The following is a 12,545-nucleotide window of genomic DNA, read 5'->3' as shown; positions in this document are numbered from 1 at the left end:
AAGACCAGTCCAGCTGTCCTCGAACTAACACACACAGAGGTTTTTACACTTTACCTGCAGCCAAATGTCCCGGTACCAGGGCCGTTGTATGGGGGAGAAAGGTGATGATAACTCTAGGGGCCCAGCGCCCAGTGGGACCCATAAAAAACCCCAGTAGTCTAATCTTTGTATGACTGATTTATTCTGCCTAAGACCCTGACTAATACTCATAGTACACTGTAAAAACTCAACATCTTTCCAAGAATATTTGTCTTATTTCTTGTCCAAATGTCTCATTTCTAGTCAAAACTAATCTCTTTCCACTTAAAATAAGACTCATCACCTAAAAATGAACTTGTTTTTAGATCATTTTCACTTAAATTCACAATAAATAGAAAAATCTGCCAGTGAAAGTAAGTTTTTTGTGCTTGTAATAAGGAAGAAAAACTTGTTCCATTATCAGATTTTTTCTACTTATTCCAAGTGAAAATCTGCTTGAAAGAAGTAAAAAGTGTCTAAAAACAAGCTACTTTTAATATGATGAGTCTTATTTTAAGTATAATGAGATTTGTTTTGACTAGAAATGACATTTTGACTAGAAATAAGACAAATATTCTTGCTGAGATACTTGAGTTTTTGCAGTGTAATGCTGCATTAGCATCAAAACAAAGAAGGCTAAATAAAAAATGATAATACATACGTAGTCTAAGAAAAAAAAAGGAAAAGTTAGGGGGAGGGGCCCACTTTAGTATTCTTTAAGGGGGCCCAGAATTCCTAGCAACGGCCCTGCCGGTACAGCTGTGTGAAAGAGAGCACATAGTTTAATTCATTGATGTTTTGGCTGGTTTGAGTCCATGAATCACTCAGTGGGTGTGTTGGCTCAACAATTAACGTCTGGGCTTCAATATAAATTCTCAATGGGGGAAAAAAAAGAAAGGAAAATCCACACTTAAACCTCAGTGAGATCATAACAGAAGTCTGAACTCTGGATCTGGATTATTTGTCTTCAGGGTGTGGTTGTGATGTCACCGGATAAATGCAGGTTTATTTCGCCAAAGTGTAATTATTCATTTCCCCGGGTTTGAGCTGATGATGCTTAAAAAAAAAAGAAATGTAAAAGATGCACTGCAAAAACTGAAAATCTTACCAAGAATATTTGTCTTATTTCTAGTCAAAATGTCATCTAGTCAAAACAAATCTCATTATACCTAAAAATAAGACTCATCACATAAAAAGTAGCTTGTTTTTAGCCACTTTTTACTTCTTTCAAGCATATTTTCACTTGGAATAAGTAGAAAAAATCTGATAGTGGAGGAAGTTTTTCTTTCTTATTACAAGCACAAAAAACTTGCTTGTACTGGCAGATTTTTCTACTTATTTCAAGTGAAAATTAGTTTGAAACAAGTGAAAATGATCTAAAAACAAGTTCATTTTTAGGTGATGAGTCTTATTTTAAGTGGAAAGAGATTAGTTTTGACCAAAAATGAGTCATTTTGACAAGAAATAAGACAAATATTCTTGGAAAGACTTTGAGTTTTTGCAGTGTGGCAGATGATTTGAAGCCTCCTGTTTTTTTCTCTCTCCTCAGAGTTCGGCCGTTACTCCGGTCGTGTGAGGTTCGAGAGCGGCACGCCCACGGAGAACTCGGCTCTGCTCATCCCCAGCACGGAGGAGTCGGACGAGGGCAGATACACCTGCCACATCTCCACCTTCCCCAACGGAAACTTTGAGAGGAAGATCTCCCTCACCGTCTGGAGTAAGTCTATGGATATTCTCATTCATCCAGGTCCAGGGCCGGCCCTAGGATGTTGGTGGCCCTAAACAAGGTTTTTGTTTGTGGCCCTGCACTCTAAGCGCAAACACCAAATCACTGGTTAAAACTGAATACAGACGTGTTTATGCCCTCTGAGGTTTGAGGCCATTTTCTTGACTTTTACATATTTTCTTAAATGTATCTTTTTAAGATACTTGCAGATGTAACAATACTCAAGTGTTTTATGTCTAAATATTAGAACCTCCGCTGTAAGCACACTGAGGCCAGTTTGTCCTAGAACACTGTAGAAAGAAATAATTTAGGACAAATGCTGGAAATTTGAGGTCTGCTTTTTGAAAAAATGTCAAATCCCTTGTGAAAACACTCCTTCAGTCATGAGAATGAACTGTTTTGGTGCTTGAAATAGGATATGAATACAGTAATATATAAGTGTAGAAAACAAGTCTAAAATGACATTTTGTAAGATTTCTTTTTGAGCACAAATGTTGTCATTCTGCCGTTCTATTTTCACCAAATGTCTCAAATGTGAGATAAAAGAAGCTGAATATTGACTTCACATTACATATAAAGCTCATAGCTGCACGTGCAGACCTCAGGATGTTTAAATGACTTGATGAACCCCGGTACCTTTCTGATCATGTGCCCCCCCCCCACCTAACGGCTGTGGCCCTAAACAACCACATAGAGAGTTTATGCCAGCGGCCACAGGCCCTGTCCAGGTCATCGTTCTTTTCTGGGCAAATTGAATCGTAGGCAACTGGACTTGTATTTGTCTGGGAAGACGTTTCGCCTCTTATCCAAGGGGCTTCATCAGTTCGTACGCAACAAGTCTCACTAGTCCTCACTAGCTAGACGTCTGGAGTAAGACTCTTCCTCCTCCTCCTCTCACTCTCTCCTTCTTCCCTCTCCTCCTCCACACCTTCCTAATCCTGTCAGAGCTGCTGTAATGACATTTAAACCATAATCATCTCCATAGAAGGAGAAGAAAGAGAGCTGCCGACGTGGCCTCAAACATTTGCATTGACAGAATATCAAAGATTTTAGTGGGTGTTTAAAAAAAAAAGATTTGAAACATAATATCATGAATACCTTTTTGTTTTTGTTTTTTTTGCAGTTAATCCCAGTAAGAATTTGATACCAAAAGGAGTCGTTGTGGCAAATCTGCAGATATTTGACTCCACAGTCGGTTGTCAGCTTATTGCAAAACACAGGACGGACGGTTCAGAGAACAAACAAACTGCAGAGGTGTTTTTTTTTAAATTTTTTATATATATAACAAAAGGATAAACAGGTTTAAAAACACCAGGACTGATAGAATGTGAGATTAGTTCCCAAGTCAAGACAGTTTTGTTTATATTTCTCAGTATCTGCCTCTAAGCCTTTTGTGCACCTGTGCGACCTCAGATAGACGATAAGATCAGATCAGATGGAATAACTTTGTTGTCAAAGCTGCACAGCACAACCGGGACACGACACCAAGAAATAACTACACATGAATAACAGGGGTCACAAGAGTCAATATGAAAGTGATATTGCACATTTGTACTTAAAGGGATAGTTCAACATTTTGGCAAATTGGCCCATTGCCATAATCCCTATAGTTATACCTTTAATTCAGCTATTAAAGCTATTTTTAGAACGGCGGAGCAGAGCCGCGAGCTGCTCAGAAGCTAATGGGATTTCTTGGTTTCCCTCATCAAACTCATCAAATACACAATCCAACAACTCCACAACGCTCTGGTGGACAAGTTGTGACCTGCACATTCACCACGCTATGAGATAATAACACAACGTTACCAGACAGAGTTGTTTTAGAGGGAAATTCATGCAAAACCGCTGATGCGTGTTGCCTTCAGGGACAGTTTTTCATCAAACAGTCTCTGTATTTCCCTCTAAAACAACTCTGTGTGGTAACGTTGTGTTATTGTCTCATAGCGTGGTGAATGTGCAGGTCACAACTTGTCCACCAGAGCGTTGTGGAGTTGTTGGATTGTGCATTTGATGAGTTTGATGAGGGAAACCAAGAAATCCCATATAGCCTCCGTAGCGTAGCTCTGAGCAGCTCACGGCTCTGCTCCACCGTTCTAAAAACAGCTTGCACCGACAATTAAAGGTAACGAACCTACTGCTATGACTATAGGGATTATGGCAATGGGCCAATTTGCCAAAATGTTGAACCATCCCTTTAAAAAGCCTCAATAAGAAATATCGCACTGATGCATTTATACTAATAGACTATTAGATATAAGAACAATGGGCCTCATTCACGAACCGTTCTTAAGAACAAATTTGTTCTTAAGTCCTACTTACGAAGTTTTTACGAAGATTGTGGCATTCATGAATGTTTTCTTATCCAGAATTTGTTCTTAACTAAGAACAAAATCTACGAACAGTCAGGAGTATACTTACGCACTTTTAGGTGCTGAGACTTCTGCAAAAATAACCGATTATAGCGTTTTCTTTTTTTCTGCAGTTGTATGACATTATATGATTTGAATAAGAATTATTTTCTTATCTTTTATGATGTTTTTAATAATCATATATATTAATAATAATAATTGACAAATCATTGCAGTCTCTTAAAAAACATTATAGACACTTAATTCATATCATATCTTTTTTTTGGGGGGGGGGCATACAGCTGCCGATATGATTTTTTTTTTTCTAATTGCGGGCTGCAACAGTGCACCTACTGTAAGTGTTCACACTACACACAATTGTTGTTGTTTTTTCATATGTGATAATATGATGATATTTATGATGGCACACGTGAGAGTGTGGTGTCTTTGATAACAACCCGAAGAGCTGCATCCACTGCTGACTCTACTAAATATAGCCTAAATATAAATATAAAAATATAAACTAAATCTAAGCCTTTTGTTTGTTTCTTTGTTTAATTCCTGCCACAGTAGCGCCACTTCACTACTTAAGTTCTTTTTACGTTTGGAGTCTGGTGCTCCCTCCCAGATTTTCATTTGCGCATTTCAACTTTCTTTCTCACTTCACCTTCTCTGCTCAGTGCCTGTGGGTGCTGTTTGCACACGGCCCTGCAGTCTCATGCCCTTTTACGGGCATTGAGGGGGCTGTTACCTATGCTAATCCTATGTTAATTAGACTCACCTGGCACACGCCCTCAACTTACGAGGAGATGGCATTCATCAAGTAGGAACACAGCTGCGAACAATTCTGAGGCTTACGAACGCGTTGATGAATCTGACGTAGGGTTTTCTTAAGGAACTTCTTAAGAACAACTTAAGAAAGAATCTAAGAAGGTTCTTAAGAAGATATTGGTGAATGAGGCCCAATATCTTCTTCCCAACACTGAGAAGTACTGGCTGTTTGTTCATGAGTCAACGATTGAGACTTAAATCAATGACTTTTGTACTTCCAGGCTCTATAATACAATATATGTCCAGAGAAAGCATAAACAAAATCAGTGAAATAAGAATATGGAGACATGGATTTATAATAATAATAAGTAAATAAAATGCAAATATATGAGGGATATGTCTCAGAGATGATTTAAAGTAAACATCCAAGGTCATCCAACAACTTTAAAACCATGAAAACACTTCAAATTTTAAATAATAAAGCTTTTAATTTGTGATTGAACATATTCAATCAATAATGAAGGCACCATTTTTTAAAATATGTGGCTGCTTTTGTTTGTTATTCTCACTGTTAACACGAGTGTACATCAGTTCAAATGCAGCGATGCTCCAGAGAGGAGGACGCTCCAGTCGCTGTGGTCAGCTGACGGACTATTTCTGACCCGCGTCTGAACAGTATCACTTCCTGAAAGTATCAGAGTGTGAAACTGCCTGAAGTGAAAAAACCGGAGCGAGACGATCAAAAATGTCTGTTGAGTTCTTCATGACATGAGCAGTGACGAGTCCCGACACGTCGCACATCACAGAGCAGCAACGGACTGACACGTCAACCGCCTCCATTCACACCGTTAACGCTCAACCACTGTGTGTGTGTGTGTGTGTGTGTGTGTGTGTGTGTGTGTGTGTGTGTGTGTGTGTGTGTGTGTGTGTGTGTGTGTGTGTGTGTGTGTGTGTGTGTGTGTGTGTGTGTGTGTGTGTGTGTGTGTGTGTGTGTGTGTGTGTGTGTGTGTGTGTGTGTGTGTGTGTGTGTGTGTGTGTGTGTGGCCGTGTATAGATCCGCCTATAGATCCACAAACTGGCCAACTTAGTTTTAATGCCTGGCCTCTCTCTTTGATAATGAGACTAAATACATTAGTATAGTGGTTCTCAACTGGTGGGTCTAGACCCGTTCTGGATGGGTCGCGGACAGCTGGTCAAAAAAGTAAATAATAATTAATGCACATCTGATGTTGGACATGTCTTTTATTTTGAAAAATAACTTATATTGAAAGGCACAGGAGACACGTGAACACATGCAGTTGTAATGCTCCTCCTCACTTTCTTATTATTTGCTCTGAATGCAAAGATATCAGTTTCTTATTAATGTGGCCTGATGCAGTGAATCTTGTTTTGTTTTGTGGGTCTTCATTTTGTGCAATTTGATATTTATTCACTTTTGTGAACATGCTCTGAATGCAGAGATGCATTAGAAGACAAATATATCGTTTTGTTAGTCTCCATTTTGTGCAGTTTGATATTTTTTTATTCACTTCCGTACATGCAGTTGTCATGGTAACTCCTCAGTTTCATTCATGTGCCCTGAAATGCACTTTGCTCAATAAAGAGCAAAATGAGTTTTTAAAGGCTTTAAAAAAAAATTCTTGGTTTGAATTCTATAAAAGTGGGTCGCGACTTAATGACCATGGGAAAATGTGGAGCCCAGAGTGAGACTAGTGGAGAACCCCTGCATTAGTATTCATGCTTTCTATTTAATGCTGCAATAAAACAAAAGAGTTTAGATTTTTCAGATTCAGAAAAACAAATGTCAAATACGTAAAATATGTCTCAGCATTGTTGTGAATTATCAGCACCGTGTGTGTTGTTGGACGTATTTGTTTGGTTCAAGACACAATAGTTTAATACGTCTTTAAGTAAAAATAAAAAATAAAAATGACCATTCACACCCTCACGATCGTAAATTTGCCCCACAATTGCGATATGATATTTGTGCAGCCTTGTTATTAATGCACTTTCCCTACATAAAATCACATTATATAGGCCTATAATTATATATTAGTGCATCTCTCTAACTCTTTCACTGAAAACTTCTTGCTTCTTCCTGTTCCTGTTTTTTAATCGCTGCCTGGTCCTTTCTAATGTCTTTTTTTTTAAAAGAGTTTGTTGATCTCAAATCAAAATACAACACATTAAACATTTCTAAGATGGATCCTCTTCTCACAACTGGAAATTAAACTGTACATGTGTTGGGGATCTGCTAAAAAATGAAGTTTATACAAAGGAAATTCAAATTCACAAAAGCAGATGTAGAGTTGATAGAGAGTTTTTTTTTATTTATGTGAGAATTTCACAATTGATGTTTGCACACATGGTTTTGCAACAACAGCTGTTGTGAAAATCAGATGGGGTTTTTAGTTAGAAAAGCACCACTTCTGTTTTGTGTTGACGGTTTGTTACCATGTTCTTCTTACCTCATGTATGAACCTCGCTTGACCTTGTTGCTCTGACATCCGTTCTCCTCTCAGACATAGAGAAACACTTAGTGAAATCCTGCCTTTAACGGGTTTAATTGCCGACACTTAAGATAATTTAAGGTAAAGACAAATGAGCTTTGAGCTGTGGAGAGTATTAATTAAACGCCAGCGCCATAATCAGCTTTGATTACAGGGAATGTGTTTTACAGAAAGAGTCCCGTCATCGTTTCCAACAGAAAGTCTCAAAGGGATAGTTCAACATTTTTGGCAAATTGGCCCATTGCCATAATCCCTATAGTCATAGCAGTAGGTTTGTTACCTTTAATTGTCTTTGCAAGCTATTTTTACAACGGCGGAGCAGAGCCGTGAGCTGCTAAGAGCTACGCTACGGAGGCTCATTATGGGATTTCTTGGTTTCCCTCATCAAACTCATCAAAGACACAATCCAACAACTCCACAACGCTCTGGTGGACAAGTTGTGAGCTGCACATTCACCACGCTATGAGATAATAACACAACGTTACCAGACAGAGTTGTTTTAGAGGGAAATACAGAGACTGTTGATGAAAAACTGCCCCTGAAGGCAACGTGCATCAGCGGTTTTGCATGAATTTCCCTCTAAAACAACTCTGTGTGGTAACGTTGTGTTATTATCTCATAGCGTGGTGAATGTGCAGGTCACAACTTGTCCACCAGAGCGTTGTGGAGTTGTTGGATTGTGTATTTGATGAGTTTGATGAGGGAAACCAAGAAATCCCATGAGCCTCCGTAGCCTAGCTCTGAGCAGCTCACGGCTCTGCTCCGCTGTTCTAAAAATAGCTTGCACCGACAATTAAAGGTAACAAACCTACTGCTATGAACTCAGAACCTATTGCCAATTGAAAAATGTATATTGTTCAGAACCCTATGTGAGTTTGCCATTGGATAGATCCTTTCTCTCTTTATCTTTATGTGCCCAGTTGAAGGCTGGATTCTCCCTCTGGCAATAGAAGTTGGTAGGTTTAACTCAGTACCTGAGGATGAAAGACTATGCACATTATGTAATTTAAATGTAATTGAGGATGAACTGCATTTTGTGTTTCATTGTCCGTTATATGATGAAGCCAGAACAGGCAGTTTTTGTTTCAGAAAATGCAAAATGTGAAACCTGAGTTGTTTTGGGTTGATGATGAGGTAAAGTTGGAATGGTTCTTCAGAAAAGAAGTCTTTACTATAGCTACTTTCATAAAAAGTGCCTGGTCAAAAAGAAAAAGTGAATTATTTATGTGAACTCCATGTGGTTTCTGTTTCTGTTTGGTTTTGTCTGTGCTCTGATGATTTTGTTTGGTGTCTAAATATGATGATAATGTGTCTTGTAAGCCTTTATAGGCTGGGCGCCTTAATTGGTGCACGACACGTAAATAAATATAAATTCATTCATTCATTGCTATGATTATAGGGGTTATGACAATGGGTCAATCTGCCAAAATGAACTATCCCTTTAAACCCTGGTCTTCCTCCTCTTCCCTCAGGTTCCCCCATCTCCTCCCTGGACCCCGTGGTCCTGGTGGAGGGGCAGCCGTACCGCGTGGCCGCCACCTGCCGCTCCGTGGGCAGACCGCTGCCCCGTCTGTCCTGGGACACGGAGCTGCCGGGTCAGTCCCAGAACCGCAGCAGCGACGCCGCCGTGTCCAGCCACTTCTCCCTGCACCCTCTCCGCGGCATGAACGGCAAGAAGCTCGACTGTCTGGTCTGGCATCCCAGTCTGGACCGACCGCGGCGGCTCTGCAACCGCCTGGTGGTTCACTGTGAGTAGTACACCCAGGGGGCAGTTGTATAGGGGAGAAAGGTGATGATAACTCTAGGGGCCCAGCGCCCAGTGGGGCCCATAAAAAACCCCAGTAGTCTAATTTATGATTTATTCTGCATAAGACCCTGACTAATACTCATAGTACACTGCGAAAACTCAACATCTTTCAAAGAATATTTGTCTTATTTCTTGTCCAAATGTCTCATTTCTAGTCAAAACTAATCTCTTTCCACTTAAAATAAGACTCATTACCTAAAAATTAACTTGTTTTTAGATAATTTTCACTTAAATTCACAATAAATAGAAAAATCTGCCAGTGAAAGTAAGTTTTTTGTGCTTGTAATAAGGAAGAAAAACTTGCTCCACTTATTCCAAGTGAAAATCTGCTTGAAAGAAGTAAAAAGTGTCTAAAAACAAGCTATTTTTAATATGATGTGTCTTATTTTAAGTATAATGAGATTTGTTTTGACTAGAAATGACATTTTGACTAGAAATAAGACAAATATTATATATATTACTATACTTGAGTTTTTGCAGTGTAATGCTGCATTAGCATCAAAACAAAGAAGGCTAAATAAAAAATGATAATACATACGTAGTCTAAGAAAAAAAAAAAGGAAAAGTTAGGGGGAGGGGCCCACTTTAGTATTCTTTAAGGGGGCCCAGAATTCCTAGCAACGGCCCTGAGTACACCTGAAGATGATGATGATGATGATGATGTGAAGCTGGTTTGAGGCCATAACGAGACCTACAATGGAGCTGTAGTGAATCTTAGTTAGAGTTTTTTTGTTTTTTTAACTTCATTTTTATTCGTTTTTTCATAACAGTAACATGACATTTACATTTCCTTTCATTTACATACTTTCCCTTTTTAAAGCTGCACATAATCTTTACACTTCTAATCAATAATCATGTAAGAAAACAGTATAAATACATAACTATACATTTTAAAATATATATATGATAAGATCAAATGATAATAAAAAGAAAACAACAAAGGAGAAGACTACGTTTTACGAGTTTTAATAGATTTATAATTGTATAATATTGATAATAATATTGTATTTCCTGGTTGTTTTTGCTATACGCTCTGTACTGGACTAAAGTCTAGGGCCCGAATGATACTGATATGAAAGAGAGAATCATTTTGAACCAGTTAATCAGCAGATATTCCTCATATTTACATAAACAAACATTTTTTTGGCTCAAACACTTGTGACAAATCTCTATTGGAGGCTCAACGCTTCACTGTGTTACAGTAAATAACTTCTATTGATCACAACGGCCTCTAGACAGCCCTGCGGTAAGCTCTTGGAAAATATAAATAAGATAACTACAAGAAAGACAAAAGCCTATAATGAATAATTACACACTTTCTTTTCACGATGAATTGCTCGGGCCCAAGTAAATTCATATTTTTCTAACCTGAAACATTAATGAAACTCTGCTTTTGAATGCTCGACTAAATGTTTTTCTCAGAACAACTCGTTGGTGCATAAGACATGATTTTATCGTCTGGTAGAAATATTAAAAGGAGAAAAAGAGGTAGAAAATCATAGATACATGCAGGGCCGTTGCTAGGAATTCTGGGCCCCCTTAAAGACTACTAAAGTGCCCCCCCCCCCCCTAACTTTTCCAGTTTTTTTTTTCTTAGACTACGTATGTATTATCATTTTTTATTTAGCCTTCTTTGTTTTGATGCTAATGCAGCATTACACTGCAAAAACTCAAGTATGTAAGAAGTAAGTAAGAATATTTGTTTTATTTCTAGTCAAAATGTCATTTCTAGTCAAAACAAATATCATTATACTTAAAATAAGACACATCATATTAAAAGTAGCTTGTTTTTAGACACTTTTTACTCCTTTCAAGCAGATTTTCACTTGGAATAAGTAATTCTGATAATAAATCTGATAGTGGAACAAGTTTTTCTTCCTTATTACAAGCACAAAAAAACATGCTTTCACTGGCAGATTTTTCTACTTATTTCAAGTGAAAATTTGTTTGAAACAAGTGAAAATGATCTTTAAAAAAAAGTAAATTTTTAAGTTATGAGTCTTATTTTAAGTGTAAAGAGATTAGCTTTGACTAGAAATGAGACATTTGGACAAGAAATAAGACAAATATTCTTGGAAAGATGTTGAGTTTTTACAGTGTACTATGAGTATTAGTCAGGGTCTAAGCAGAATAAATCAGTCATACAAAGATTGGACTACTGGGGTTTTTTATGGGCCCCACTGGGCGCTGGGCCCCTAGAGTTATCATCACCTTTCTCCCCTATACAACGGCCCTGGATACATGTCATCTTCCATACTAGATCCACACCAAGCTGCAAACACGGCTCATATGAAAACATACGGGCCTTAAAATGGCGCCGGTAATATTCATTATAATGTTTCCTGGTGTCATCTGACTGGAACCATTTTATTGCAGCGGCGTAGCAGGAAAAACACGCATGTAAATGATATTAATGAGCTTAGTGGGGTGTGTCACCGAGGACATCCGTGCCACTGAGTTGGCTCAAACTAAAATGGAAACACCTGAGTGCAACACAAACCATCACTCATCATTGATTTTATTAGGGAAGCCTACATCATCACTTCAGCCAGATTCACACGGCCGTCCGCTTCAGCCCCTCCCTCTGGTGGTAAACTCAACCAATGAGATTCATTTCCCCCTCCAGATGCCACGCAAGAGGTGTTTGCGCAGTCTAACCTTCTGTCTGAGGAAACAAATGGGTGGCAGTCGACTAAACATTAAACAATATCGGCAGATTCGATCTCAGGCTCAGGAAAGAGTTTGAGTAATAGTGTTGTTGGTGTAGTTTGGGTGGCAACTGCAAAATGTTAGTTCCCTTAAACAACAACTCTTTGTCCGTCACAGCGGAGAGTTCACTGACGTTAGAGGTTTTTATCTAGAAACTGAGGACGTCAGGGACGCATTTGTCTTTTCTAACCAGTTGAGATTAAAACCCACGTCCGTATCGACGAGGTTGGGGACGGGCCTTCGGTCGTCCTGTTCACAGATGTGTTCAATATAAACCTGGTTAAAAAAAACAAACTACAGATGCAAAGATTAAAGTTTATGTGATTGAAAAGTGTGATTAAACCTTTTCAACCTCGCAGACCCCTTGGCGCATCCACTGTGGACACACGCTGTTCAAACTCTCACAGGCTTCGAGCTGTTTTGCAACACTCATACACACACACACACACACACACACACACATCACCATTTTGCTGCAGAGAGTTCAATGAGAAGCTGCTTTTAATATCTGTATAATAGAAATATGAAGCCAGTTAGCAGAGTTTAGAGGCAGACAGGAAGCAGAACTGGAGACAGGAAGGTTACAAGTTACAAAATGCACCTCCTAGCATCTACAAAACTTTACAAATGGACACAATAAACACAACAAATGAACA

The 12,545-nt window shown here is 38.7% G+C and overlaps 1 protein-coding gene across 2 annotated transcripts in view; it reads left to right on the top strand.

Annotated features, from left to right (window-relative positions):
- The window catches only part of nectin4b (nectin cell adhesion molecule 4b), a 39,376-nt gene that overhangs the window by 10,296 nt on the left and 16,535 nt on the right, over positions 1-12,545 (top strand). For both annotated transcript variants that reach the window (XR_015037983.1, XM_085803693.1), the window contains exons 3-4: positions 1,568-1,735; positions 8,846-9,121. Coding sequence is in view for 1 of the 2 variants with exons in the window: in XM_085803693.1 (XP_085659819.1) it covers positions 1,568-1,735; positions 8,846-9,121 (444 nt within the window). In the remaining variant the exon portion in view is untranslated. The remainder of the gene's footprint in view (positions 1-1,567; positions 1,736-8,845; positions 9,122-12,545) is intronic.

This window comes from Trachurus japonicus, chromosome 17 (assembly GCF_045865225.1).
Source record: "Trachurus japonicus isolate A0001 chromosome 17, Traja_1.0".
Lineage (NCBI taxonomy): Eukaryota > Metazoa > Chordata > Actinopteri > Carangiformes > Carangidae > Trachurus > Trachurus japonicus.
The sequence above is the reverse complement of the archived record's forward strand: the minus strand, read 5'-3'. Positions and strand labels throughout refer to the sequence as shown.